The sequence below is a fragment of the Caenorhabditis elegans genome, chromosome III (assembly GCF_000002985.6).
Source record: "Caenorhabditis elegans chromosome III".
Classification (NCBI taxonomy): Eukaryota; Metazoa; Nematoda; class Chromadorea; order Rhabditida; family Rhabditidae; genus Caenorhabditis; species Caenorhabditis elegans.
This window is the reverse complement of record NC_003281.10, coordinates 7,477,875-7,503,674: the sequence shown is the minus strand read 5'-3', so window position 1 is coordinate 7,503,674 and position 25,800 is coordinate 7,477,875. Positions and strand designations below refer to the sequence as shown.

General features: G+C 38.3%; 4 protein-coding genes and 4 non-coding genes across 9 annotated transcripts; 7 read left to right on the top strand and 1 right to left on the bottom strand.

Moving 5' to 3' along the window:
• Nucleotides 1–433: 433 nt before the first annotated feature.
• sap-140 (U2 snRNP-associated SURP motif-containing protein) lies at nucleotides 434–3,998 on the bottom strand. The gene is made up of 8 exons (NM_066247.8): nucleotides 3,881–3,998; nucleotides 3,686–3,818; nucleotides 3,531–3,643; nucleotides 3,249–3,421; nucleotides 1,906–3,198; nucleotides 1,239–1,719; nucleotides 690–1,120; nucleotides 434–644 (listed from the first exon to the last, which is right to left on the bottom strand). The coding sequence occupies exons 1-8, from the start codon at nucleotides 3,911–3,913 to the stop codon at nucleotides 500–502; spliced, it is 2,802 nt and encodes a 933-aa protein (NP_498648.1). The 5' UTR covers nucleotides 3,914–3,998; the 3' UTR covers nucleotides 434–499.
• Nucleotides 3,999–4,203: 205 nt separating this feature from the next.
• On the top strand, nucleotides 4,204–4,927 carry C07H6.9 (Serpentine Receptor, class Z; the record flags this gene model as incomplete). 2 transcript variants are annotated; one of them, NM_001306699.3, is made up of 4 exons in its annotated part: nucleotides 4,204–4,266; nucleotides 4,310–4,400; nucleotides 4,445–4,587; nucleotides 4,630–4,927. In NM_001306699.3, 4 exons carry the CDS (start codon nucleotides 4,228–4,230, stop codon nucleotides 4,840–4,842), a joined length of 486 nt encoding a protein of 161 aa, NP_001293628.1. In that variant the 3' UTR covers nucleotides 4,843–4,927. The 2 variants fall into 2 exon arrangements, with proteins under 2 accessions (NP_001293628.1, NP_498647.1); NM_066246.4 differs by lacking the exon at nucleotides 4,204–4,266 and having other exon boundaries at nucleotides 4,337–4,400.
• Nucleotides 4,928–5,842: 915 nt separating this feature from the next.
• On the top strand, nucleotides 5,843–8,355 carry cgh-1 (ATP-dependent RNA helicase cgh-1). Its single transcript, NM_066245.8, has 4 exons — nucleotides 5,843–5,985; nucleotides 6,033–6,536; nucleotides 6,582–6,999; nucleotides 7,148–8,355. The coding sequence occupies exons 1-4, from the start codon at nucleotides 5,881–5,883 to the stop codon at nucleotides 7,411–7,413; spliced, it is 1,293 nt and encodes a 430-aa protein (NP_498646.1). The 5' UTR covers nucleotides 5,843–5,880; the 3' UTR covers nucleotides 7,414–8,355.
• Nucleotides 7,021–7,098, top strand: C07H6.10. The gene has a single exon (NR_003427.2). It is a non-coding gene; the product is annotated as a small nucleolar RNA C07H6.10 (small nucleolar RNA).
• Nucleotides 8,356–8,443: 88 nt separating the features above from the next.
• On the top strand, nucleotides 8,444–8,587 carry C07H6.15. Its single transcript, NR_052452.1, has one exon. It is a non-coding gene; the product is annotated as an Unclassified non-coding RNA C07H6.15 (non-coding RNA).
• A 75-nt stretch (nucleotides 8,588–8,662) lies between these two features.
• On the top strand, nucleotides 8,663–8,802 carry C07H6.17. Its single transcript, NR_052451.2, has one exon. It is a non-coding gene; the product is annotated as an Unclassified non-coding RNA C07H6.17 (non-coding RNA).
• Nucleotides 8,803–11,803: 3,001 nt separating this feature from the next.
• Nucleotides 11,804–11,886, top strand: C07H6.19. Its single transcript, NR_101831.1, has one exon. It is a non-coding gene; the product is annotated as an Unclassified non-coding RNA C07H6.19 (non-coding RNA).
• A 2,683-nt stretch (nucleotides 11,887–14,569) lies between these two features.
• mup-4 (Transmembrane matrix receptor MUP-4) lies at nucleotides 14,570–23,995 on the top strand. Its single transcript, NM_066244.7, has 20 exons — nucleotides 14,570–14,688; nucleotides 15,479–15,534; nucleotides 15,764–16,760; nucleotides 17,140–17,672; nucleotides 17,768–18,254; nucleotides 18,303–18,608; nucleotides 18,713–18,862; nucleotides 18,910–19,119; nucleotides 19,167–19,253; nucleotides 19,301–19,591; nucleotides 19,640–19,951; nucleotides 20,017–20,301; nucleotides 20,618–20,916; nucleotides 20,966–21,697; nucleotides 21,747–22,009; nucleotides 22,055–22,187; nucleotides 22,356–22,546; nucleotides 22,597–23,137; nucleotides 23,189–23,452; nucleotides 23,500–23,995. Exons 1-20 carry the CDS (start codon nucleotides 14,613–14,615, stop codon nucleotides 23,599–23,601), a joined length of 6,315 nt encoding a protein of 2,104 aa, NP_498645.1. The 5' UTR covers nucleotides 14,570–14,612; the 3' UTR covers nucleotides 23,602–23,995.
• Nucleotides 23,996–25,800: the final 1,805 nt, after the last annotated feature.

Sequence of the window (25,800 nt, the reverse complement as noted above, 5' to 3'; positions counted from 1 at the left end):
AGTGACCATGTAGAAAATTAAACAACTAAAGATGTGTGTATTTTAGAAGTTGATCAGCACTAATGTAAAAAGCGAAATCATATCTAAACTGAAAACATCGAAGATCTTATCCGAGATCATCTCGGAACGGAAGAAAATTGACAAAAAACTCAACTCCTCTCTGACTGCGAACTTCTCAAGAAACATTCATTCGTTACGGGGGATTACACAAAGTATGGAGGGCACCCACCTCTCACGACCCCTTTTCTTCTCCTCATTTTCAATTTCTCAAAGACACGTCAAAAACTTTGTGCAGAAAAATGAATGTCATCACTACCGCCAACCGCCCATCAACAATCTTTCCGTTTTTTCTTCTTTTGAAGAAGAAGATAGATAAGGGAAATGAAGCTCTGCAGATTAGATCTTGTTTTTTAAATGCAACCAGCCAACACATGTGAAAAGATTATTTAGTGGAAAAATGATAATTTTGTAAAAAACAATGAAAGGAAAGTTATTCAATTCAACGATAACGTCTATCCCGATCCCGGTCTCTGTCACGGTCCCGTCTGTCCCGGTCACGATCTCTATCTCGGTCTCTGGAACGATCCCTTGATCGATCACGGCGGCTCCTATCTCTGTCACGGTCACGAGAACGCGAACGACTTCTGAAAATAAAAGATACGATAACACGATAAATTAGTATTCCATACCTTTTCCTCTCTTTATCACGCTTCTTTTCTTTCTTTTCGCTCTTTCTTTCACTTTTCTCATCACTCTTTTTAGATTCTCCACTTCGCAATGCTTTCTCGACTTTTTCCATTTCACACCTTCTAAACTCGTCAACTTTTCTCTTGGCATCAGGATCTCTGTCAGCTTCTAAATCATCCAGCATGGCGATGGCACGAACTTCAACGTCTCGTATCAACTTTCTTCGTTTTTCATCAGAAGGTGTGAGCACGGTAAATGAAGATTCTTTGTCCTTGATTTCTCCTGGAGAAAGACTATCTCGTTGTAGATTCTCTGAAGTCGTGTCGTCTGTAATCATGACTCCATCGATGTCTTCATCCTCTTCTTCATTCGACTTTCGGCCGTCGTGGTCCCATTTTGAAGAAAATATAGGGGAGCCATCACGTTTTCGAGACTGAAATTAATTGAGTAGTAACAGCAGAAAAATTATTAGTAGCATTTCTTAGAATTAAACTAAAATGGAACTTAATGTAAAAAGTCATCAATAATTACGGTGTGATTCTTGAACTAACCTCAACAGGTTTGAATTTACTTGCAGTTGAATAAGTAGACGTTGATGGTTTTACTTCTTCGTGTAATGGTATACCGTCGATGCCATCATCATCGTAAAGAGACTCGTTCATATTTTGAACTGATTTTTCTTCTTCGAGAGGTACTCCATCTAAGTCTTCTTCGTCTTCTTCTTCTTCCAGTTTTTGGTTATCCCGTTCTTCCGATTTTTCTTTTCCGATTTCAATGAGTCCCAGGAATACATTTTGATTATGAATCAGTTTATCTGTAGGATATACAGCCATTTCCTCAAAATTTCGGAAAACACACATCACGCGCTGCTTGAATTGCTCTTGTTTGATGCGAGACGGTATCGCCCGATATGCTTTCCCGACAGCAACGAAAATTTTCTCCAGAAGAGCTTCGAAGTGAGAACGATAGAGAAAAACGTCCCGAACATTACGTTGTACACAATTCGATAGAATGTCGTTGATGAGGTAGAGCCTGAATTAATTAAATATTATATCAGCACAACTATGGAAGTTAACTTGAAGTTGAGCAGATAAACGCTCAATTAAAATCTTAGCTTCATATTTTTGGAGTTAATTTTGAAATAAAAAATATAATCCCGAATTAAACGAATTACATGTGTGTTTTTGCAGACTTTTTTAAAAGTGAAAAGTCAATTACCTCGAAATTTTCTTATAAAGTGGGATATCCTCAATGGTCAGACTATCATATACACACTCGCAAATCTCAGCTGCATATTTTGCATTTTGTATACACCAAACCATCGTAGCGGCTATCGACGTCTTCTCAGGGGTCAGCTCTCGAATCAATGTCTCCAGTTTATCACGTCGTTTATCAGACATTCGATTATTCCTCTTTTTCTCATTCTTCTCTCTTCGTTTCCGTTCTTTTTCCTCTTCCCTGCGCATTTTTCGTTCTTCCTTTTCAGCATCCGAGTTCCGACGATTCTTTGAGCTCTCACCTCCTCTTCGTTGACCTCCGTCACGTACTTTCATCCATTTATCCGGATAGGTTCTAAGGCAATTCATATGATACAGTTCTTTTGGCATTGCATCTCTTAACTCATTGATGGGATACGGTGGAATCCACCATGACCCATTTTCGAACATTCGAAATGGAGTGCGCCGCCATTCTTCAATAGTGTCTCCTTGAAGCAACGAATAAATTCTCCATCGATAGTAAACGTGAAGAGCACTGGTATTATCCCAAAGAAATTGGAACATTGGATTTTGAAACTCTTCTGCACATATCATAGCTTCAAACTGAGGTCCTTCGGTTACAACGTAAACGGCCATTCGATCCATTACTCTGACCAGCTTCCTGTCCGGGGGGACAACAACTCTAATTTGTGAATTCCGTATCAGTTCTGTGAAATCCTCATACCCATATTGTCCTTTTGTTGGCAATGCATGCATCGGTGGAAATGTATTGTACTTTTCTAGAAACTTTTTGGCATCAGCACAATCCGGTTGTGCATTGAAGGGTAAATTTGAAGTTGGATCGGGATGTTGAAGGGCATGAAGTACGGGTGGAATGTAGTAAGGAATAGCAGGAATCTGGACAGGACGAGCAAAAGCGAAACGAATTGGCTCATTCCGAACGATGATTACACGAACTTCAGCCATAAATCTATCCACATCGGCACGAGACATAAATGCTACAAACGCGCAAATATGCGGCCGTCTTCGCTCTTCTTCGCTTCTCGGATACAAAATTTTCAGTGCGGCTAACGGTCCGAACGAACCAAATGTAAATAATAGATCGTCTTCCGTTACTGAATGTGGAATATTAGAGACATATACATTTGTAGTATACGGGTCATCGTCAAACTCCGACGTTCCCTGGAATCCTCTTTCAACTGTTGGAGCCAATCTCTCTACTACAGCTTGATCCATTCCAACTTTTTCCAGATGATGTCGTAAATCTTTCCGTTTTTCTCGATCTTCTTGAACTCTGAAATTTTACGGATATAATTCTTTCGAAATTCTTTTTTAGCAATATACCTCTGCAATTCCATTTTAAACATTTCCATTTGACTGATCTTTGGCTTATCTTGTTTCGCTTTCGAGCTGCCAGGCTTCGGGGGTCTTTGAAACGGCCTCGTAGTTGGCACGACAACTTTCGGCACTTCTGTCATTTTTTTGCTTCGTGCTACGTCTTCCAGCATCCTTCGAGCCTGAATATAGTGTTTCTTATTTCACTAAAAACATCCGTTAAGAAACGAACACATCTCTACCAATTTAAACAATGTGAAGAACTAAGCGCATGAAATTTATTAATTTTACCTTCGCGGCTGCTAATTTTTTCGCTTCATCAAAATCTTTGGATCCAACGTTCGAAGTTTTAGACGGAATGTTCATTGAAAACTTTGGTGCATAGATTCCACCGTCGCCAGCAGCTGAAAATTCAGTTTATATAGTTTTCAAATGGATTTTCTTACAAATCTTATTTCCCTCGACAACATTTCCTCTCAGAAAAGTTTTAGGCTGAGAAGAAACAGACGAAGATTGTCCAAAGTCTGCTTGGAACTCCAACAAAGCATCGTTCAACTTCGCCTCCTCATCGTCAGATGTCTAAACTTTTAAATCGGTATTATTAAAGCTTGTGACACTTAGAAGTTGACAAGGAAACTTACTTTCTTTCTCTTTTTGGACCATTCCATACTCATATTGCGGGGAAATTTCCCGGGAAATAATTTAAAATGTTAGATTTTTCCCAGTAAATGGACCAGGCACTGACAATGCGTCAGCAATTATGATGAAACGCGCCAGCAACCACTTTGGCGTGTTTTCGGATCTCGGCGCGACTTTTAAGTAAGGAAACATTTTATTTTTGAAAAAAGAAAGAACAAAATAATAACGTAATTAATTTCAATTCATGAGTTACACGCAATTTCATATTATTATTAACATTTAACGTTCAAATCATATAATTCATAAATAAAATAACAAACCATTTTTAAATAATTTGCATATAAGAATTATGAGTCTATCTCCTCCGCCGTTATTCAATCTCGATCAAGTTTGTTATCTGTAATGTTTCTGCCTTTATAAATAATTTTAAGGGATCTTGGAGTCCTATTGCTATAAACATGATTTGCCTAGAAGCTTTACAAACTTGGTACCAATCGGTTTATCTTGGATCTGCTTATTTCTGTAAGAAAATAAAAAGTGGAAAAATATAACAACTAAAATTGCAGATATGAAGACAGAGTCGTTCGTGTATCTGTCACTTGTTTACATTCAATTTTCGTTATTTTTTCTAACAAGCATTTTGATAGTTATATATTTTATATCATACAATGGAGTCCAACGTCTCAATGTTATTACGATTACCACAAATGTAACGTTTCTTTTGACTCCTGTTTTCAATTAAGATTTTCAGTTTATAAAAATGGTGGTGGATGTGTCCTGTTTCGGAACAATTTATTTTGTTGGCAGCTCGAAAATATTGCCTATTGTGGATTTGGCGTATTTCAATTGTGTTATCCAACCGTGTCGGTTTCTTATATTCATCGTATACTGCCATCACGGAGCTAGATGTGACGCATATCACAGATTTCTGGTTGAATATGAGGAGTTCGAATTAGAAAAATGAGGAAATCGAAAAACGATAAAGTAATCACATTACTCATTACATTTAGAACTAATTATCCTTTAATAAATTTTCATCGACGCTGGTATATTCTTTTTAATATTTAATTCATTATTATTCTCAAGAAATTTCGCATCAAATCTTCGTAAAGTTTTTCATTGAAATCTAATTTTGAATTACCGCCATTTTGTTTCGCGCGTTGGCTGAGTATTCAACTTTTGTGTGTTGAATGTACGCAGCGAAATGCCTCTCACTCGTCGCTCGCAGCAGCTTGGCCTACTCGTCCCGTCGCTCTCACAGTTTTTCTCTCCACACTCTCGTTTCTTCGCACATTTCCTTCATTTTGGCCGTTGTTCTCCACGTGTTTCTGTGTTTCTTCTCTAGATTTCTAAGAGTTTTAGGCGACGATGGCAGCTCCAATCTGTTATCGACACTTTCTTGATAGATTCAGTCGTTTTCCGAAGATTTTTATCAGTTTCGTAGCTCAGAAACCTGTTTTAAAAAACGATAACAAAAAGTGTTCTTTCAAACTTTCGAATGTAAAATATAAACTTTTTCGCGTTTATTGTTTGGAGAGTCGCTTAAAAACTGGAAGGTATCAATAAAAAATTGTCGTGATTCTCTGACCTTTTGAAATTGTTTCTTGTCAATTGCCACGTCGTCAAACATCGGCTACCCTGTTGGCTAGATACTCCAGCAACCCAAAGAGTGTCTGTGCGTCTCTATGCGCCGCCGACCACTCGCTTGCTTTTTCTAACCGTCATTGATCGTGTGTATACGAGCGCGAGACAGACACCGGTTGTCTCGCATAAATATTATCTCAGTGTTATTTAGCGTTCCTCCTAATTGTTCTGAAAATGCTTGAATGATTTTTCCATGACTAACAAAATTGTAGTAAACTCGATAGGTATCATTTTTTCGCATTAAAAACTTATCTTCCTTCATTAACAACTTCTCAACTTACACCATTAACAACTTCTCAACTTTAATCTCGATTTTACAGATCTCATCAGGAAATCAAACCTACTACGACATCGGAAAATGAGTGGAGCGGAGCAACAACAGATCGTTCCTGCCAACAATGGCGACGAAAACTGGAAGGCTGGTCTCAATCTTCCAGCAAAAGACAGAAGATTCAAAACTGCTGTGAGTTTGCAAAGCCTATATGACTTTGTGACCATTTCATTTTTCAGGATGTCACTGATACGAAGGGAGTCGAGTTTGAGGATTTCTGCCTTGGACGCGATCTTCTCATGGGGATTTTTGAGAAAGGATGGGAAAAACCGAGTCCTATTCAAGAAGCATCCATCGGAGTCGCTCTCACTGGTCAAGATATTCTCGCAAGAGCTAAGAACGGAACAGGAAAAACCGGAGCTTATTGTATCCCTGTTATCGAGAAGATCCAGCCAGCCCTCAAAGCTATTCAAGCCATGGTCATTGTCCCAACTCGTGAATTGGCTCTCCAAACTTCACAGATCTGCGTGGAGCTCTCCAAACACATTCAGCTCAAAGTTATGGTCACTACCGGAGGAACTGATCTCCGTGATGATATCATGCGTCTAAACGGAACGGTTCACTTGGTCATCGCCACCCCAGGAAGAATTCTCGATCTTATGGAGAAAGGAGTCGCCAAAATGGAACATTGTAAAACACTTGTTCTTGACGAGGCTGACAAACTTCTTAGTCAAGACTTCCAGGTAAAAAAATTAACATTTGAATAAGATAACAATTCTCGTTTACAGGGAATTCTCGACCGCCTCATCAACTTCCTCCCAAAGGAGCGTCAAGTTATGCTTTATTCTGCCACTTTCCCTAACACCGTCACTTCGTTCATGCAGAAGCACATGCACAAGCCGTATGAGATCAACCTCATGGAGGAGCTTACTCTTCTTGGTGTCACCCAATACTATGCCTTTGTTCAAGAGAAGCAAAAGGTCCACTGTTTGAATACGTTGTTCCGAAAACTTCAAATCAACCAGTCGATCATCTTCTGTAACTCTACTCAACGTGTTGAGCTTCTCGCTAAGAAAATCACGGAAATCGGTTACTCGTGCTACTACATTCATTCCAAGATGGCTCAGAATCACAGAAACCGTGTCTTCCATGACTTCCGTCAAGGAAACTGCAGAAACTTGGTTTGCTCCGATCTTCTCACCCGTGGTAAGTTTGACTAAATAATTTGCGCGATGAGGATTGATAACACATACACACACTCTGAAGTTATGTGAAGAGATAATTGAAGAACGGATATCTGAGCGCCATTTTTCTTATTTTAAAGTGTAGTTCATGCATAATTGTAATTTTTCAGGTATCGATATCCAGGCTGTCAATGTTGTCATCAACTTTGACTTCCCAAGAAACGCCGAGACTTACCTTCACAGAATCGGTCGCTCTGGACGTTTCGGTCACCTCGGAGTTGCAATCAACCTTATCACCTACGAAGACCGTCACACCCTTCGCCGTATCGAGCAGGAGCTTCGTACTCGCATTGAGCCCATCCCGAAAACGGTTGACCCGAAGCTGTATGTCGCTGACCAGCAGCTCGTCGATGCCGCCGATGAGACCACTGCTTAAACACTAGTTCTCATATCCCCAAACCTCCAAAACACACTGGTCGCCTACGTTTTTTTTTTCCATTCTAGTGATCTCGTCCAGATTGTGTATGTTCTCTATTTTCCTTTAAATGCACAGTTTGTGCTAAATTTAATATTGTTCAAGCATAAGCATCTTTCCTTCCTGTTTTCTCAAATCCCCGCACATTATTTGTATCCCATCCACCTTCCCGGACCCCATCAACCCGTTCCACTTATATGCGGTGTAAAATTCTAATTTTTCTTTTTCATTAGTTTCCCCATACCCTCCAACTTGCAGTCATGGACTGTAACTCATTCAAGTCGTTGTGTTTTACATAGTCATTTAAGTTGGTCTTTATGCTCCCAAAGTAAATTGTTTCGACATTAATGTGTCGTTGCAAAATATATTTGGGAGTGTAAGGACATTGTTCATACACATCGGGTTCTTTTTGACGTGTATCATACTGGGTAGCCGGCTCTGTAGTTATTCTGTTGAGCCGCACCACATTGATCAATCTTGTAATTTCCTATCTCATTTCCCACAATTCTCCCTTCATGCCCCATACCAATGCATCCAAAATTTAAAACCACCATCCTTGCGGTTTTCCCTTGCCCATCTGTAGGGTTTTATTCCGCTCTTGTGCTCATTCCAGTTCAACTTGTCCATCTCCTAATCTGATAGATATTTATTGCAACTATTATCATGTCAAATGGCTCAAAGACTATAATGTCTTGGAAGGCTTCCGGCTGGCCATGTGTCTCGCTTACAGCTCTTCCCCCATCCCCATTCCAAAACCATTTGTTCTCTCCCGCCTCCTCCCTCTTGTTTATTGTATAATTTGTAGAAGTTGACACCAAAAATTTGCACAATTTTTCGATTCACAAAGGATGTGCAAGCTTCCTTCTGGATGATTGCCATCTTTAACAATAAAAGACCGAATCGAAACATCGTCTTCTGTTATTTCTTTTCAGAGTTTCATATGAAGAGGAAAGTAGTGAAAGCCTTGAGAAAAACCGAAAACCCACAAGAGATACATTAAAGCACATTAGCGCATTTCCCGAGTGAAAGACCATGTGAAATGAAAGTAACAAAATGCGACGATTTACTTTCGTTTCTCGTATTCCCTGGCAACAGCAGCGGAAGGCGTTGAATGTGTTGACAGTCAGCCAGCGGCAATGGTTGAGGTCGGTATTCAATTTACTGTTTCTCTCTTGGATGTGTCATCCGGAGAGGTGATTGCCCATCCGTATCGGCACCAGTAATGCGCGCCGCGCACAGTAATATTAGTTGATATTGCGGTGACGGGAGAGGTCGGAACGTCTACATTAATCTATTAGTGTGTATTCGGATTCCGACCGCAATGACTTTGAAAATTCTTTTTAGTTTCATTTTCTCATATGCTTTTCTATATGTATATCCTCGCCTTTTGTAATATTATGCAAATGTTAACAATCCGTATCCGTCGATGACAGGCGGCTCGAACCGGTCTGAATTGGATTGGAATTCTTTGCGCGATATCCGCAGAGAGACAAGTGATGGCATCGAAACTATTTTTTTCTCTGATTTTTATACGGTTTAGGCATCTTTTTTTTTAATTTTAATCAAATAACAAAAGTTTATAAAAATATAACTTTTTTGACCAACTCCATCGATAAATCACGAGGTTAGTCTCGTATTACTCACATTTACTGCATTGTACAAAATGACCATTTTCAGAAAATTTTCCAGACGAACGCGCCCGATTAATAAATTGAAATAGTCTTTCATTTTTCGTTGATGATGTTATAATGGAAAATAATGCGAAGTACAACAAAGTTTTATTGCCCAGACGCGAAATGTTGCGAGTTTTACGTAAACGGGTGTGCGCCTTGAAAGATTACTGTACTTTCAAACTTGTGGTGATGCGGAGTTTTCATCGATTTTTCATAGTTTCACGATTTGTTGAAATTTAAATGTCTTAATTGTTTCGTATTAGTATTTTAGTAAATAAATATTTTTAATCGAAAAACTATGGTAAATATGAAAAATCGATGAAAATTCCGGAATTAATTCCGCAGCAACGAAATTTAAAAATTACAGTATTCTTCAAAGGTTTTTATATTTTATATAGAAGGATTTGTTAACTTTATTATTTAAAAAATTGTTTTCATTTTCCCTCATTATTTTTTGTTGACCATTTATATCGCAAAAAAGTGTATTGATATTCTAAACAGCGTTGATGACCACTTAAGTGTCAAAAAAAGAATGAAAAACGGTTTTGAATTGAAATGAAGGAGAAGTGGACGGTGTGATACATTTCTAAATAAATTCTTTTCAAATTTCAAATTCACTTTTTTACACTAAACAATTTTTGATCGGATTTTTGAGTTACAAAGAGCTTTAACGTGGAGCTATACCTATTTTGTAAAACTTTTCGTCAAAGTTCTGAAGGTACAGTAAAGTGGAGTTTTTTCTTGAAATAAACTTAAAGTTGATCAAAAAGGCTACAAATTAAAATAAAATACTTTAAAATGTTCAAGATTTTTCAGAAATTTAATTTTCACTCTTGGCAAAATGTCAAAACCTATGTAGTTTTGAAACATAAATTTTTTTTTGAATAATTGCAACATTATTTGTGAATTCATGCAAAATGCAAAATGGGCGTAAAAAGTGAAAAAGTTGGACAAAGAAGAGGTTGAAATGCCATTAGGTCCATTGGGTCAACCTTTCGAATAATGAAAAACTGGATTTTTTTCTCATTTTCTCAATGTCTACTCATTTTTCGATGTTCCATTTACCATTAGTAACCGCAAGGAAAAAAAACAAACTATAGACTACTTAAAAACTATTACTATTAGAAGTGATATTATACATTTTGAAATAGTTTATGCTTTTAATTGATCTTTGGAAATAATAATAAAAGTTTATCATTTTTCCATAAAAAGATAAAAAGACAAACTAAATTCATATAATTTCCTAGGATGTCTATAGAACAGAAGTTAAAAAATACAGATGTCTGAAATTCTGGTTTAATAATTACTCGGCATACCAACTGTTTGTACTGGCAGTAAGAAAACGAACCCACCAATTATAGTCCTTCAAGTTCCGTTGCAAACATGGGTTCTTCGTATCTTCTTGTTTTTGTGTTTTTATTCACTTTTGGAAAAGTTTTTTGGAAAACTTTAGATTTTGGTATATCCGTAAATTCAAAATCTGTAGGGTTCTAACACGATTTCCAAACGATTCAAAAATGTATCAGAAAATCCAAATTTTATTATACGTATGTTGTCTGCATATTTCTTTCTCTTTTGATCTGATTTGACCGTACTCGGTGATTTCTTTGTGGATTTTTAGTTTAAAATTTTGCAGGAATAAAAGTTAAAAAACTTTTTTGGAAACATATGATTAAAATGGGTCGCCACAACTCAAATAATAAAGGGTCGCTCTGATAACGTACGCAAAACTGGAAGTTTGAATAGCAAAATCGCTTCAACTTTCAGCTTAGACTTTTGCCCCATTTAAACATTGTTACGAAGCATTGCAATTTTGACTAATACGATAGAAAGCTGAAAAACCTATAAACCATATACCTCAATGTTTGAGTTGTGGATGCTTTTGTACCTTTTCTAAAAACTGTCTAATCAAAAACGATAGGATTAGTGTCTATAAAAAATAATTTTTCAAAAAGAAAATCTATGCTGGACCTTCTTTTATCAACCTTCAACCCTTTGCCTGCCTCACGCCTACACCAGAATATCTACACTGAGGGAACGGCTCCTGGGCAGTCAGGTTCCAGGGCCTGCCTGCCAGAGAAGTCCTGTTTGGAAGTAACGTAACAGACGATATTGGCCATATAAAGTTCAACATTGTGAGGTTAAATCGTTGCAATTCAATTTTTTTTTTTTTTGATTATTCAATTCACCAAAACTGTCCCGTTCCCACTTCCTTCATTCAATTTTTTTCTGTTCTCCAACATACCGCAAAATTTTGAAATCATCTCACATTACACTGTCAGAAAGCCAATTAGCAAACACCTAAAACCAATTCAGACCTCCCTTTATGCTTTACCATTCCTCCCACGTTTAGAAAAATAATGTTCTTTCGTTAATCATTGTTGATGATTACGATTACGCAACAACAGCGGAAAAGGTCGTCGCCCTCCAAAAAGTGATATCCTAAACGATATTCCGGCTTTTGCCATGCCAATTTTTTGCGGCTGCCACCAATGTGGAAAGACAAAAAAAGCGTGTTTCTTCTAGAAGGTGTACACATACATTCAACTGTCTATTGATAAATGCCAAAGACCTGTTAACTGAATGATTAATTTGCCACTGCCCTTTCTCCTCCTCCTCCTCATATTGCCTAGAAGAAGCCGCCTTCCGAAAAAGGGACGGATGGGTGAAACTGAATCAGAATTGTGTTCTGTTCTTCTTTTCTCTCTTTTTCCCTTTCTTTTTTCTTATCAGATTACATATCAATTATGAATTTATCGGTTCTGTCATTATGCGATTTGGTAGGTTCTTCTAGGGATCAACTGAAATTAAAATTGGAGTTTAAAGGCAATTGTGCATTCATCTTTATTCCCAGATCGACCCAGTGTTTTATTGTTAACTTTAGTATTTTTATATTTGTATTTCCCATTCACCGGAATTATACTAACATGTAAATTCCTAATGAGTAAGTAATATACCTGTTATCTTTGTTCGGATCTTTATGTTAACGCCCAATTTTTTAATATGCTTGGCCTACTAGGAATGTATATCATTTTCTTCCAAATTTGGTTCCAATAGTTTTCTTTTTTTCTGTTGTAAAAATTTTTGTTAGAATCAGAATAAATTTCTAACATTTATTTTCGGAGGTACATGATTTTTTGGTCAAGCAGTGAAAAAGTGCAAACTGAACAATTACATATATTCTATCAGTATATCTTCATTTTTGATCACCATTCTGAGCAAATTTATAACACTTTGTAACATTGAATGCGTGCGAAACTTCTGAGCTACTGTACCCAAGAGTTTATATGATTCATTTACTTGCTTATAATTAATCAAAATTTAGAACAACTAAAGAATTTTACAACAATGAGACAAATATAAGAAACTTGTAAAACATGTGTTGATATATTTAAATGGTAAGGTCCAAGGGTGTGCGGCAAATTTGCCGAATTAGCCGGCCACGGCAAATTTGAAAAATGTGGACTTGCCGAATTTGCCGAGCTCGGCCAATTTCGAAATTCGCCGCACATCCCTAGTTTGCTCATGAAAGGGCAATGCGGTGATTTAGAGTTAAAATTGAAATTTTCTGGGAGCAGGTAATAAGATAATGTTTTTAGGTATGAACATTTTAAGCAAGAAATATATTAAAGTAACTTTAATCAAGAATTTGATATGCTTGCAAATTCCCTAGAAATAAAAAAAGGTTCACACGCTTTGTATGTTCTAGGAACAGTTATATTTCAGTGAGCTTTTATTCAAATGGATCATGAGATATAGCTGTTAATTTCTAGATCTCACAGGATCTTCTAACATCCACCTAGAACATCGACGATCACACTTCTGAACTTGTGTAAACTTCCTCTCTTTCTCCACCCTTACCATCAATTTCTGCAATATCTCAATTTCCTTCTATAATCAATCAAAGTTGCGTATACACACCCATCTCCGTGCCACGCCTTTACCTTTCCCATGGCATCGAAGGGTATTCACAATACCTCGGACAGCGTCCAGATGTACACGCAATTAAACATAGAGAGAAACACAGAGACACCTTCTGGTGTATTCCATTCTTTCATAATGCTTCTGGCATTGCCACGCGTACGGGGGGCGCAAACTTGAAAGATCCCCCACCTTCTCCCCCCGTCGGACACCATTCATTCCGTTTAGCCAATCAACCGGCCGATTATGTTGTTGCCTTTCGATTTCACGTCTTCTTTTTTCCCTCTTTTCTTCTTTTCGTTCGAAGTTGGCGTCGTTGAATTTCCTTCTTTCTGTATCTGGTTAACCGGTGTTCATGTCAGTGTTACGCAATCCATTCCCTTTTCCTCCTCCCTCTAGTGATAAGACTTGATATGATGGGACACTTCTACAGCTTGTTAGCTTGATGATGACAAAGTGAAAGGTACTGGATGAGGTTAAGGAAGTGACTCTGATAAGGGATACGGTAGCGTGGCTGATAGCGTAAGTTTAAGGATATCTTGAGCTTATTCTATTTGAACTACGTATATGCATATGACCTTACTGTTGTTTTTTGCTGACTGAAATACTATAAAGTAGAGCTTAAAATTGCAGTTTCCTTTCCTTCCAGCTTTAGATCTAACTTTGAGAGCTTTATGGTCTTTTCGCCTACACTGGAACTCTTTCTGGACCATGAGCAGATGAATGACAAGGTCTATACAGAGCCTTTTTTTAAATATACTTTTCCTATTAGACTTGCATCCCCTAGCTCCACTGAATGATTTTATCTCGGAAAAAAAAATTAAAAACAAGTGTCAAATGTTGAGCTATACTTCTGTAGTTGAGCGCCACAAGTCTAATAAAAAATACGGTAACTCAATCTTACTAAACTCCAATGGAGCAGCAGAGCATTTCATAGCAGTGAATGATTCCAAATCCAAAGTTATAGTTCCAAATATATTTAAAAAATCGATATTTGAAGAAATTCTGCAACTTACAGTCTGACGTTCATGTTCAAGCTTTATCGAAAGTCTAAGCCTATTATTGATAATTATTCATGCATGAAAATGTTCTCCCCGGCTTTTTCTCGATTTGTCATATTTCTTTTCCGCATTTCTTCACTTATTGTTTCTATCCCCTGCCATTTCATTTTCTCAAAACCAGCCTATCACAATCAAAGACTGTTGAGGAGAAAGACACTCCTATCGGTCAGGTTCGCATATCTTCTCCTCTGCGTCTCTTCATCTTGTATACTATTTCTTCCATCCAAATGCCTATTGGTTTCTTCTTGGGGCCCTCGTTTTCTCTCATTGCCAGCCACACCTTCCAGATATATGTTTGTTTCACGTCTTCTTCAACTTTTCTTCTTTTTTTTGTAAAATCTGTTGCTCTCTCTCTCTCTCTCTCTCTCACATCTCTTTGTATTTTGTTGATTGCCAATGATCAGAAAAAAGATTCGACGAAATCAAAGTTTTCTTGATTTTCCCTTTTCTAATTTTCAATTCTTATTTAGCCTCGAATTTAATTATTTTAAGGGTCACGATCTCGATGAGGTGGGTGCCGTTAGTGCTCCTGCCGTTGATCGCCTCGGCGGCAACAACCTATCAACATCGGCAGACCTATTGTAAGTTTTTAAAGCGGGTGCAACTTTCTACTTATTGAATTATTTTGTTAAATGCATAATGTTGAAAAAATTATCAGTTTGAACCGCTTCTATGGTGGCTCTTGCCTGCCTACGCGCCTACCTATCGCGTCCCGTTACCATTTTTGCAGACAGGCAGGTATTTTGTGCTTGGTCTCACTTCACTTTTTCCTTTTGAGCCTAGTGAAAACCTGAACTTGAAAAATATCTTTACATTTATAGATTGACCCCATTAAATTACAGTAACCTCGTTAGTTCCCATTACTTTTGCCCTCATTAGTATCTAATCAAACTTTGGCAAAACCAAATGTGTCACTTTGTTTTGTTATTTCAATTTCTGATTGGTTGGGATCGATGTTAGTGTAATATTTCATTTGCCCTTCCCTTCTTTTTCTCTCTCATTCCCATATCTCTAAACCGTTAGCTTCCCTTTCTTTGGCATTTTCATTATCATTACCAGTCCTCTTCGCAGTCTCATCCCACGCGCTCCCATGTGGAAATAGCTTGAAAAGTTTGGAGACCCTGAGAAAATGGTTAAGGGCGTGGCAGTTTTGGCACACCCAGATGTGACCTTGTGTGAACACGTATACATAAATGGCATTCTGATAGAAAGGAAGAAGAAGAAGAGAGGAGATCAAGACGTTTTTAGGGAGTGAAAAATAGAAAAATAATATATGATTCATCACTTTTTAATTTAATGAATTTAATGATTGTTGTGAAATGGGGAATTCAAAAATTTGGCAAATTCGGACTTTAATCGACTGTTTTTCAGCTAGTCTGCAATGCCGAGTAAACGACCCACTATCATGTAATCAAGCAAAAAGCGAGGTAAGCAAAAAACGAGATTCTACAAAAATAGCAAAGATCAACAACATCTTAAAATGTTTAGTCTGAAAATGAAAACTCAAAGTGAATTTTATAGAGGTGTTCAGATCGGATTTTTAGAGGATACCACGATGAAAAATTTTGCATATTATCTAGGAATACATTTTCTAGTTCTTAATTTTATAAATTGTTGTTGTTTTTTCTGGCTATGAAATATGTGATAAACCTTTAGGTTTGCGTATTTGTGAACGGGCAATACCGATGTGAATGTCCCGTTGGAGTATCCCGTCTCGCCGACGGTCGCTGCCTCGTCGTCAACGAATGTGCTCGTCCATCACTAAACGCTTGTCACAAGGATGCTCAATGTGTTGATCTCGCAGAAGGATACACGTGTCGTTGTAATTCTGGATTCGCTGACACATCACCAGATAAGGTTAACAAACCAGGACGTCAGTGTCAGAAGACAACGAATGAGTGCGGAGCTAAACAGACTTATGGTGTTGATTGTGATGAAAATGCAGCTTGCGTGGATACTCCAGAAGGTTTCCAATGCGTTTGCCAACCGGGATATGCTGATGTTTCCACTTCGATCTCTAAACTTCCTGGAAGAAAATGTGTTGAATCGGTCAATGAGTGTACTAACGGAGAGGCTGATTGCTCTAACAACGCTGACTGTTTTGATCGTGCTGATGGGTACGAATGCAAATGTCGCCCAGGATTTGTCGATGCTTCACCAAACGTTGACAAGTATCCAGGACGTGTTTGTAATAAGCCAAAAGCACCGGAATACTATGGACAACAAAGTCGTCAACCACAGTGCTCTGAGGGTTCCGGATGTGGACCAAATGAAGAGTGCAGATTCAATACTGCCGGAGAAAAAGTTTGCCAGTGTAGACGTGGAAGTGTTCAACAATCGAACGGAGTCTGCAAGGTTTTCAGTCAATGTGAACAAGCTAATGAATGTGACAGAAATGCATTCTGCTCTAACACTTACGATGGTCCAAAATGCCAATGTAAAGATGGATTCCTTGATGTCTCACCCGATCCAGTTAGACTCCCAGGAAGAAAATGTCAACAAGTTCGTAATGAATGTGCCGATGGATCCCATGACTGCTCTCATCAAGCTGCTTGTCAAGACACCCCAACTGGATACATCTGTTCTTGCAATTCCAACTGTATTGATGTCTCTTCTCGTTACAACTTGCCACCTGGAAGAAAGTGTAGCGTTGGTAAGTGTGTTTGGTGAACTATGACTATTTTGAGAAAAAAAAAACAGAAAACAGTTCTATTTGAAAATGTTCTTATTAAAAATATGATATCCAATTTAGAAATGCATCGAGATCCTGGTGAGTTGCATGAAATTCAATCAAAGCTAATTTATCAGTTGCAACGTAGAGAAATGCATGTTATAGCTTTTTTGGCCGAATGAACTTATATAACTAAAGTCTTGTTGGCATTTGGAAAATTTTCATCTGTGTACAAAACAAGGAAAATGAAATTTTTTGTTTAAAAAATATTTTTCACAACCAATAAAAAGTTCGCAACAACTTATAGCGACATACTCAATATTTGGCACGTCACAATATTCCTTTATTTCTACAATTTCAGCTGCCAATCAATGTTCTGACAAATCTCTCAACTCTTGCGATGAAAATGCTGATTGCGTTCAACTTCCGGATGGATACACATGCAAGTGCTTCGCAGGATACGTTGATGTCTCCTCAAATGCCAATCTTCCACCAGGCCGTGTCTGCACTCTTTCCACTGCTTGCCCAGCTCAACCAACTGATTTGGTCTTCTTGATTGATGGATCTGGATCAATTGGATCATATGTTTTCCAGACTGAAGTTTTGCGCTTTTTGGCCGAGTTCACCGAGTTGTTCGATATTGCACCCCAGAAGACACGTGTGTCAGTTGTTCAATATTCTGATCAAATCCGTCATGAGTTCGGATTGGATAACTATTCTGATCGTAAATCTCTTCAAAATGCTATCAGAAATATTGAATACTTGACTGGGCTCACTAGAACCGGAGCAGCCATCGAGCACGTTGCAAATGAAGCATTCAGTGAGAGACGTGGAGCAAGACCAGTCGGACAAGTCTCACGTGTAGCTATTGTTATTACTGATGGAAGATCTCAGGTGAGAATAGTTGAAACGTACCATTTTTAACAGTTGCAGGAAGCTCAACAGATGTACTTATGGTACTTTTAAAAAAATTAAAAAAATTAATTTAGGACAATGTCACTCGACCATCTGACAATGCTCGTCGACAAGATATCCAACTCTTCGCCGTTGGAGTAACCAACCACGTACTTGACGCAGAACTTGAAGAAATCTCTGGTTCCAAGGACCGAACATTCCATGTTTCTGGCTTCGAAGATCTTAACACTCGTCTACGTTCAGCCATCCAACGTGTCGCTTGCCCACATCAGAACAATGAGGATACTTATAACAAGGGACCATGTGATCCAAGCAATCATAATGGATGTGATAGATCATTGAATCAAGTATGCCAACAGAAGAATGGAAAGTTTGTGTGCGCGTGCCCAGCTGGTTTTGATATCCATCCAGTCACCAAGGTTTGCGGTGGAGATATTTGCAATCCGGAGATCGCCACGTCTTGCCCTGATCCAGAAATTTGTGAGAAAACTCCTTTCGGAAACTGGAGATGTACTTGTCCAGCAGATTTGGGATGGAGAGATCGGCTTACTGGAGTTTGCAGTAAGTTTATGACATCTTGAATTCTCTTAAAATAATTCATATTTTCAGAAATTGGTGAGAAGCCTGTACAAACTTCTGAATCAAATGATGAATGCTCACCAAACGACGTTCACAGTTGCCCAGCAAACTCGAAATGTGAAAAGGGAGCTGGAGGAGAATTCATCTGCAAATGCGACGCTGGTTTCCAACGCAACGGGCGTACAAACAAGTGTGAAGCTCCAGGAACTTGTGATCCAAGAATGCCAGACTCGTGTGATGCCAGAAAGAAAGAGAAGTGCCTTCCAGATGGACGTGGAGCATTTGCATGCATGTGTGATAGACATCATAAGAGACATCCAGTGACTGATATCTGCTGTAAGTTCAGGAAATATATGTTGTGTGAAGATTTAAAAAATTGTCTTCAAATTTAAAATATTGAATACTATGTATAACACAATTGAGAACAATTTAATTTGCAGTAATTGACGAGTGTGCTGCTGGAGTTGCTGATTGTGATCCAAATGCCAAATGTACAGATACTGATGAATCATACATCTGTACCTGCAATGAAGGGTTCCTTGACAAATCACCTGAACAGAACAAGAAACCAGGAAGAGTTTGCTCCAAACGTTCGTTCTGAATCTGAGCAACCATTTCATATAATTTCATTTTTCAGAACGCAATGAATGTTTGGATGGAACTCACAATTGCTCGATGAATGCTGATTGTATAGATCTTCCAGATGGCTTCTTGTGTAGATGCAAAGAAGATTTTGTGGACATCTCACCAAATCCAAATGCATTCGGAGGAATTGACTGTAGAGCTCTTGTCAATGAGTGTCTTATTACAGGAGGACATAACTGTCATGAACACGCCATATGCATTGGTTAGTTCAATTTTTAATAGAAATTCATTTAAATTTTTGTTTTTTAGATACTCGTGACTCTTATAAATGCCAATGCAAAGAGGGGTATGTTGATCATGATGAGCTTAGAAATCCAGGAAGAACATGCAAGAAATGTGAGTTGGGAATTCTTAAACCACAATTGACATTTTTTATTTTTCAGTGAATCAAATCTGTGAATCTGGAAAACACGAGTGTGACAAAAACGCTCGCTGCGTCGAGAAAGGAGCCAATGATTACGAGTGTGTATGCAATGCTGGATTCATTGATAAGAGTCCACTTACCCATCGCCCTGGAAGAAAATGCGTTGAACCAATCTGTTCGGATGACTCCAAGCATGATTGTCACTCTGCTGCTATCTGCGAAGAGAATGATTCAGTTCCAGAGAAATATACTTGCAAGTGTCGTGATGGATATTTGGATGTTGGAGCTGTAATGGGTGGTGGAAAGAGCGGTCAGTATTTTTGTTGAGAGTTTAGGAAATTATATCTAATATTTTTAGGACGCGAATGCAAAGAACTTGTCAATGAATGTCTTTCGGCTTCTCTCAACTCTTGTGATGCAGCTGCCACTTGTATTGACCTTGATGATGGATACACTTGCAAATGTCCATTGGGATCTAAGGATGAATCCCCAGTTCCGAAATTGCCAGGAAGATCATGCAAGGGATTAGTCAATGAATGCAATATTCCACATCTTAATAATTGCTCTCACTTTGCCACGTGTATTGATTTGGAAGAAGGATACGAGTGCAAGTGTAAACCAGAGTACCACGACCAGAAACCAGAGCAACCCGGAACTGAATGTAAATTCAGTAAGTTTCTTTTTTGATTTATGCTAAGAAGCGTTCTCATCGGATATTTATTCCATAATTTTCAGTCATCAACGAGTGTCTCGCTGAAAATCTGAATGACTGCAGTCCAAATGCCATGTGCATTGACAAGATTGATGGGTACGACTGCAAGTGCAAAGCACCATTCCAGGATGAGATGCCATCAAATCCAGGTAGAATCTGCCGTTTCGATGAGTGTGCTGATCCAAAGGATAACGATTGTGATAAGCATGCATTGTGTATTGATACTGATGATTCATACACCTGCCAGTGCAAAGAAGGATTCTTCGATGAAATCTCGGATCCAAAGAAGCCTGGAAGAGTATGCATTGGTGAGTAGAGATGAAAAATGATGTTACTAACTAGTTTAGGAGAACTAAGTAAATAGGTAAACTAAACTGGAAAAATAACTACGAAAACTTTGCCATAAACCACCTAAAGATATGACTTGAATAACTCTGACGAGTTAAACATGATGGTTCCTAGAAAAGTGAAAAAGAGCTAAAACACTTTATAATAAGTAATTAGTCAATTTTGCGTTAACAATTGGTCAAATCTGAAGCTTATAACCCTAACTGTACAAGCGTGCCACACTAGCACCACTCCCTAGAACATCTTATTCGTCGCCCCTTAATTTTAAAGAAGTAGGTCTCGTCATCGAACCACAAAATCAATCGGAAGATCCAACAACTCCCGATCCAAACACTATCAAGTGCGGTAACGGACTTTGTCATCTTGATCTTGGAGAAGTGTGCGTCGGAGGAGCCACATGTTCGTGCCGCCCTGGAGAAAGCCGTGACAATGAGAAGGAGAAGTGTGTTCCAACAACTTCAATTCCATTGGTTGTCAGAGTTATGGAGTATGATGGAGAGCCAATTCAATACAGAACTGATTACTCAAAACCAGATACTCAAGCTCATATCGAAATTGTTGATGCTGTTAAGAAGGTAAGCTTCTTCATGTGACTGGCAAAAAAAATAATTATGATATTTTAAGAGCGTTGGAAAGATTATTGGAAAGACTGATGTTGCTCCAAGATTCGTCACCACTGACGTCAACTATATCACAAATCCAAAAGTACAAAACAGTGAATGGGATAAGGGACTTCTCGGAAATGTGTCAGTACATTTGGCTGGAAAGGAAGAAGTTGACAAGTGCAGATTCTATGAACAATTTGCCGAAATTGTTCGTGAAATGGGAGGAAGAGTTGACCGTATCAAGCTTTCCGATGATGCAGACCTTGATCCATGTAAGAAAGAAGAGGAGAAGAAGGGAATCCCATGTGGTAACACATTCTGCTCAATTGAACTTGGAGAAGAGTGTATTGCTGGAAAAATCTGTGGATGTCCAAAGGGACAAAAGAGGAAGGATGCAAACAGCCCATGCCGTGCTGTCGAATCATGGAATCTGCCACTTTATGTGATTCGTGACGGACATGAGAAGATCACATATTCCCCATCCCTCTCGAATCCATTGAATGACGATCATAAGGACTTGGTATCAAGATTTGAGTCTGGAGTTGCTCAAAGTTACGATAAGACTCCATTGAAGGGAGCATTTGTGACAGCTGAGGTCAATGAAATCGAGAATCCAGAGAGCAGAAAGAAGTCGTGGGATACTGGAATCTTGTACAATTTCACTTCACATTTCGTGAAAGGAAGTGTTGCAGAGCCAGCCAGTGTGTTCACTGACTTGATTGATTATATTCAGAAAAGAAATGACTTTGAGGTAAGTTATAAAAATCAATAAAGCTGATTATTAAGTAAACTGTTTTCAGGTCGGAAAGTCGAAACTTTTCATCTCTCCAGAACAACTCAATCCATTCTCCAACTGTTATCATTCTGATTGTCATCCAGATGCAATTTGCAAAGAAGTTGGAAAGGGATACACCTGTACTTGTCCAGATGGTTTCCGTGATTTGAATCCATCTCGTCCTGGCAGAAACTGTCTTTCATACCGTGGAGTCAATGAATGTGAGAAACCTGAACTCAATGAATGCTCACCACATGCTAGATGCATCGATTTGGACTATTTATACAAGTAAGCAGATTTATTGCGGGAGTTCCTTATTTCATTAAATTCCAGATGTGAATGCATCCGTCCTTATGTCAACTCTGCTGTCGGAGATGCTCTTCCAGGATCTGTGTGCTCCATCGATTACTGTCAAGACGTCAACTATTGTCCACTCAACTCTACTTGTGTGAATGTAGATGAGCAGGTATTCATTTTAAGTTGAATGTTCGGTTCTAGGCGATGGTGAATATATAGTTACTTATACTTCTACTACTAGCATCTCCAAATTAATATAGTTTTTCCTATACTAACCCGTAGAAAATACTTTAAGAACATTGAGATTCTACTCCCCTAACAGACTTATGATGGACAGGCTCGGTGTGATTGTAAACCTGGATTCGTGGACCTTCGCAAATCAGGACATCTTTCCGAGGCTGGACTAGGAGAATCAATTTGTAGAAGACAATCGGATATTGATGAGTGTGCTCTTGGTCTTCATAACTGCTCAGCTGCTGCTATTTGTATCGATAAGAAGATTGGATATGAATGTCAATGTCAAGAAGGGTTAGTTCTAGTTCTCTTGCTGAGTGATTTAGAAGAAGAAAAAATTCCAGATACGAGGATGGAAATCCATCACAACCTGGACGCATCTGTGCTGCCTCACTTTGTGGTTTGTGCAACGGACATGGAGATTGTATCCATGACGCACTTTCATCCAATGTTACCTGTGCTTGTCTTGACGGATACACTGGACAATTCTGTGAAACTGCTCCATCGAATCTGCCACTCATCCTCATGACCCTTCTTGCTCTTCTCTTCCTTCTGCTCACTCTTCTTTGCTGCCTCTACATGTGTGCTCGATGCAGATGCTTCGGTGCTCGTGGAAGAAGTGAAGGATCTGCTAGTGGCCAGGAGATTCTTGGATCCGATTACTACACGATACCACGTGCTAAACTAGCCAGACCACTTTATGGAGATGAGATGGGAGATGATCATGCAGGAGCACTCGCTGCTTATTTGGATGATGGAGCATCTATTTCATCTGATGGAAGTATCGAAGAGATTGAAAGAAGAGTCACAACTGATGTTACAACTAGAGAAGTCAGAACTACAACTGTTAGAGATGATGATGGAAATATTATCAGTCAGAGTCAGGTAAAACCAAATAAAATATATAAAGCCAATCTTACCACGTAGTTTTTTCAGACAATCTCCCATGGAAACCCCCATGAGACAGACACTGAGCAATATGGAATGATATCTTCTGATCATTACAAGACATCTGCCTCAGAGGCAATGGATGCTGCCATGTCTACGTCCGCCTCCGGAGCCGCTTACAATCAAAGCTCCGGTGCAATGATGAGCTCTGCATCTGGACATAAATCTGCATATAATCAAGGATATGCATCAGATTCTGAAGACTCTGATGCTGGACATGCAGTTTATGATAGAACTACAAGGACGAATCAGGTACAGCTATAGGCATTTGAAACCCCGAGAATAATTCATATTTTCAGTCACACGATTTCGAGCCAGGAGCAGATCCAAGAACTGGAACGGAACGATCAAAACGTGAATTTGTGACAACGACCAAAGCAGAAGAAGTCAACTATTTCTAGATTACTTACCATTATTTTTTAGTTGTGTGCTCAAAAACTTTTTTTGCTCCAATTTTGTACATATTCAAAACAACACCCCCTCCCAACCCATTGAATTACGAAGTATCAAATACACCGCTAGAATTCTTTGTTTCGTGTTTTTATTTTAAATTTTTATATTTTTCTAGAAAGAAATGCATTTCCAAACCAATCAATAATATCCAGATTTGCAATAAATCCCCGTGCTCATTTCCTCTGTTCTTTTCTCCGATTGTTTTTCATTTCAAACAATTCCTGCCATCCAAAAAAATATTTCTTTCTCTAGAAACTTTCATAAAAAATATTTATCGTTTATCATTTTTGCCAGTTTTCTAATTTTTGTTCTCAGTTCAATAAAAATTGATGTTTCTCTTTTTTAACAGTGGCACGTTTCAAAATTTCGATCGGAAATTTCCGAGTTGAGTTTTTTAAAAGGAAACCTTCGAAAAAAAATCTAAATAGTTTTGAACAAAAGTAAGAGTTTTGAAACCTCTGGTGAACATATTTTTGGGTGGAATTGTAAAAATAAAAAAGAGTACCTTTGTGAAAATATTTACATGTCCTAATTTCCCTAATAGACTTGCATCCATTTCGGTAAACTCTATTGCCTGGTTTTACCAAAAAATTGTCGACTGACAATAATTTGCAGCATATTTCTCTATGTATGTTGATTGTTGAGCAGAGATGGTTCCTGTCCAATAGGGAAAACACGGTAAAATTGTACTTCCAAAATTCCTCCACATTTTTCTTTCCACAGCTGCGTTTTTGTTTTTTTCTCTATCAATTTTCCAATACTGTCAACTGCAATCCAATAAACTTTTTATCAAAAAAATTTTTTTTTTTATCAAAAAAAAATCCAATAATCAAATGGTAAAAGTCACACCTTTGTCCGGGAGAAAAGTGAATCGAATTGCTGGCCGATAAAGTGATGATAAAATGATAAAAGAGGGAGAGGGAGACGGAGGAAACAAATGATTGTATTTTGACTCATTCCATACGATTTTCACCGACTTTTTGACCTTAACACTGCCTCATTTCCAGGTGGTTCTGATTATTCATATGCGCCGGAAAAAAAAAGAAAAACGTCATTGTGTTTTACGTTTGTGTATCAATGTGTGTCAACATCATATTTATCAAATTATAATACCATATAACTATGTTTTCTGACAATAAGATTAACTCCTTTCCTTATTCGAAACTCTCTACAGCAGATGTGTATTTTCTTATTTCGTAGAAATGTTTTACAGCAAGTTTCCATTTTCAGGAAAATTGTTCGTAACCGCACCTATTGTGCTAAAAAACTTTTAAATATCTTTTACTTTTTTTTTTAATTTACAGTCAAATTGTGGAAAAATTCGAATTCTGGAAGTCGACCAAAAACTTTTTTTCTACGATTTTTTATATGTTAATTCTGGTTCAATTGTTGTATGTATATTCTATAGGTATAAGGCTTCAGCAATTTTAATGCCAAATTTGGCATTTTGCCAAAATTTTGACTTATTGAAAAAAAGTATTTTGGGATTAGGTTCAACTCTAAAAGTGTAATTAAACTAAATCTATTAGGTTGACGGGAAAGTCCTGTCCTATTTTTTAATCATTTATTTCTGGAAGCAAACTCAAACTAGAAATCAGTTATATGCTCCATCATGTTCAACAATGTCCTGCCAATATTCAGTTAACTTGTGGATTCCCTGCCTGTAGAATCCAGCTGGCAGGGATTCAAAGTATATCTCGATATTAGTTTGGAGATTTTTTCGTGTTGTGAAGGTTTTACCTCGGAGGGCACAAGTCAGATCGGAGAGAAGCCAATAATCACTTGGAGAAATGCCAGGAGAATACGGTGGTTGGGGGAGAATCGACCATCCACATTTTGCCAGTTTCTCCTTCACATGTTTTGCAACATGTGGTTGAGCGTTATTATGTTGGAAATATACTTTCTTATCCTGTAAGACTGAACGATCTACTGATTTCTTCAAATTCCGTAGTTATCTTGAGTAGGTCACTCCGGTAATAGTTTCTCTCTCAGGTAACAGCTCCCAGTAGAAGGGGCCAGCCAGCCCCACCAAACAAAGAGCATACTTCGTTTTTGGGTGAAGGCCGAGTTTCGGAACATCCTGTGCGGTTTGCCCTTCTCCAATCCACTGAGCTTGTCTGTGGTGATTAGCGTACAACACCCACTTC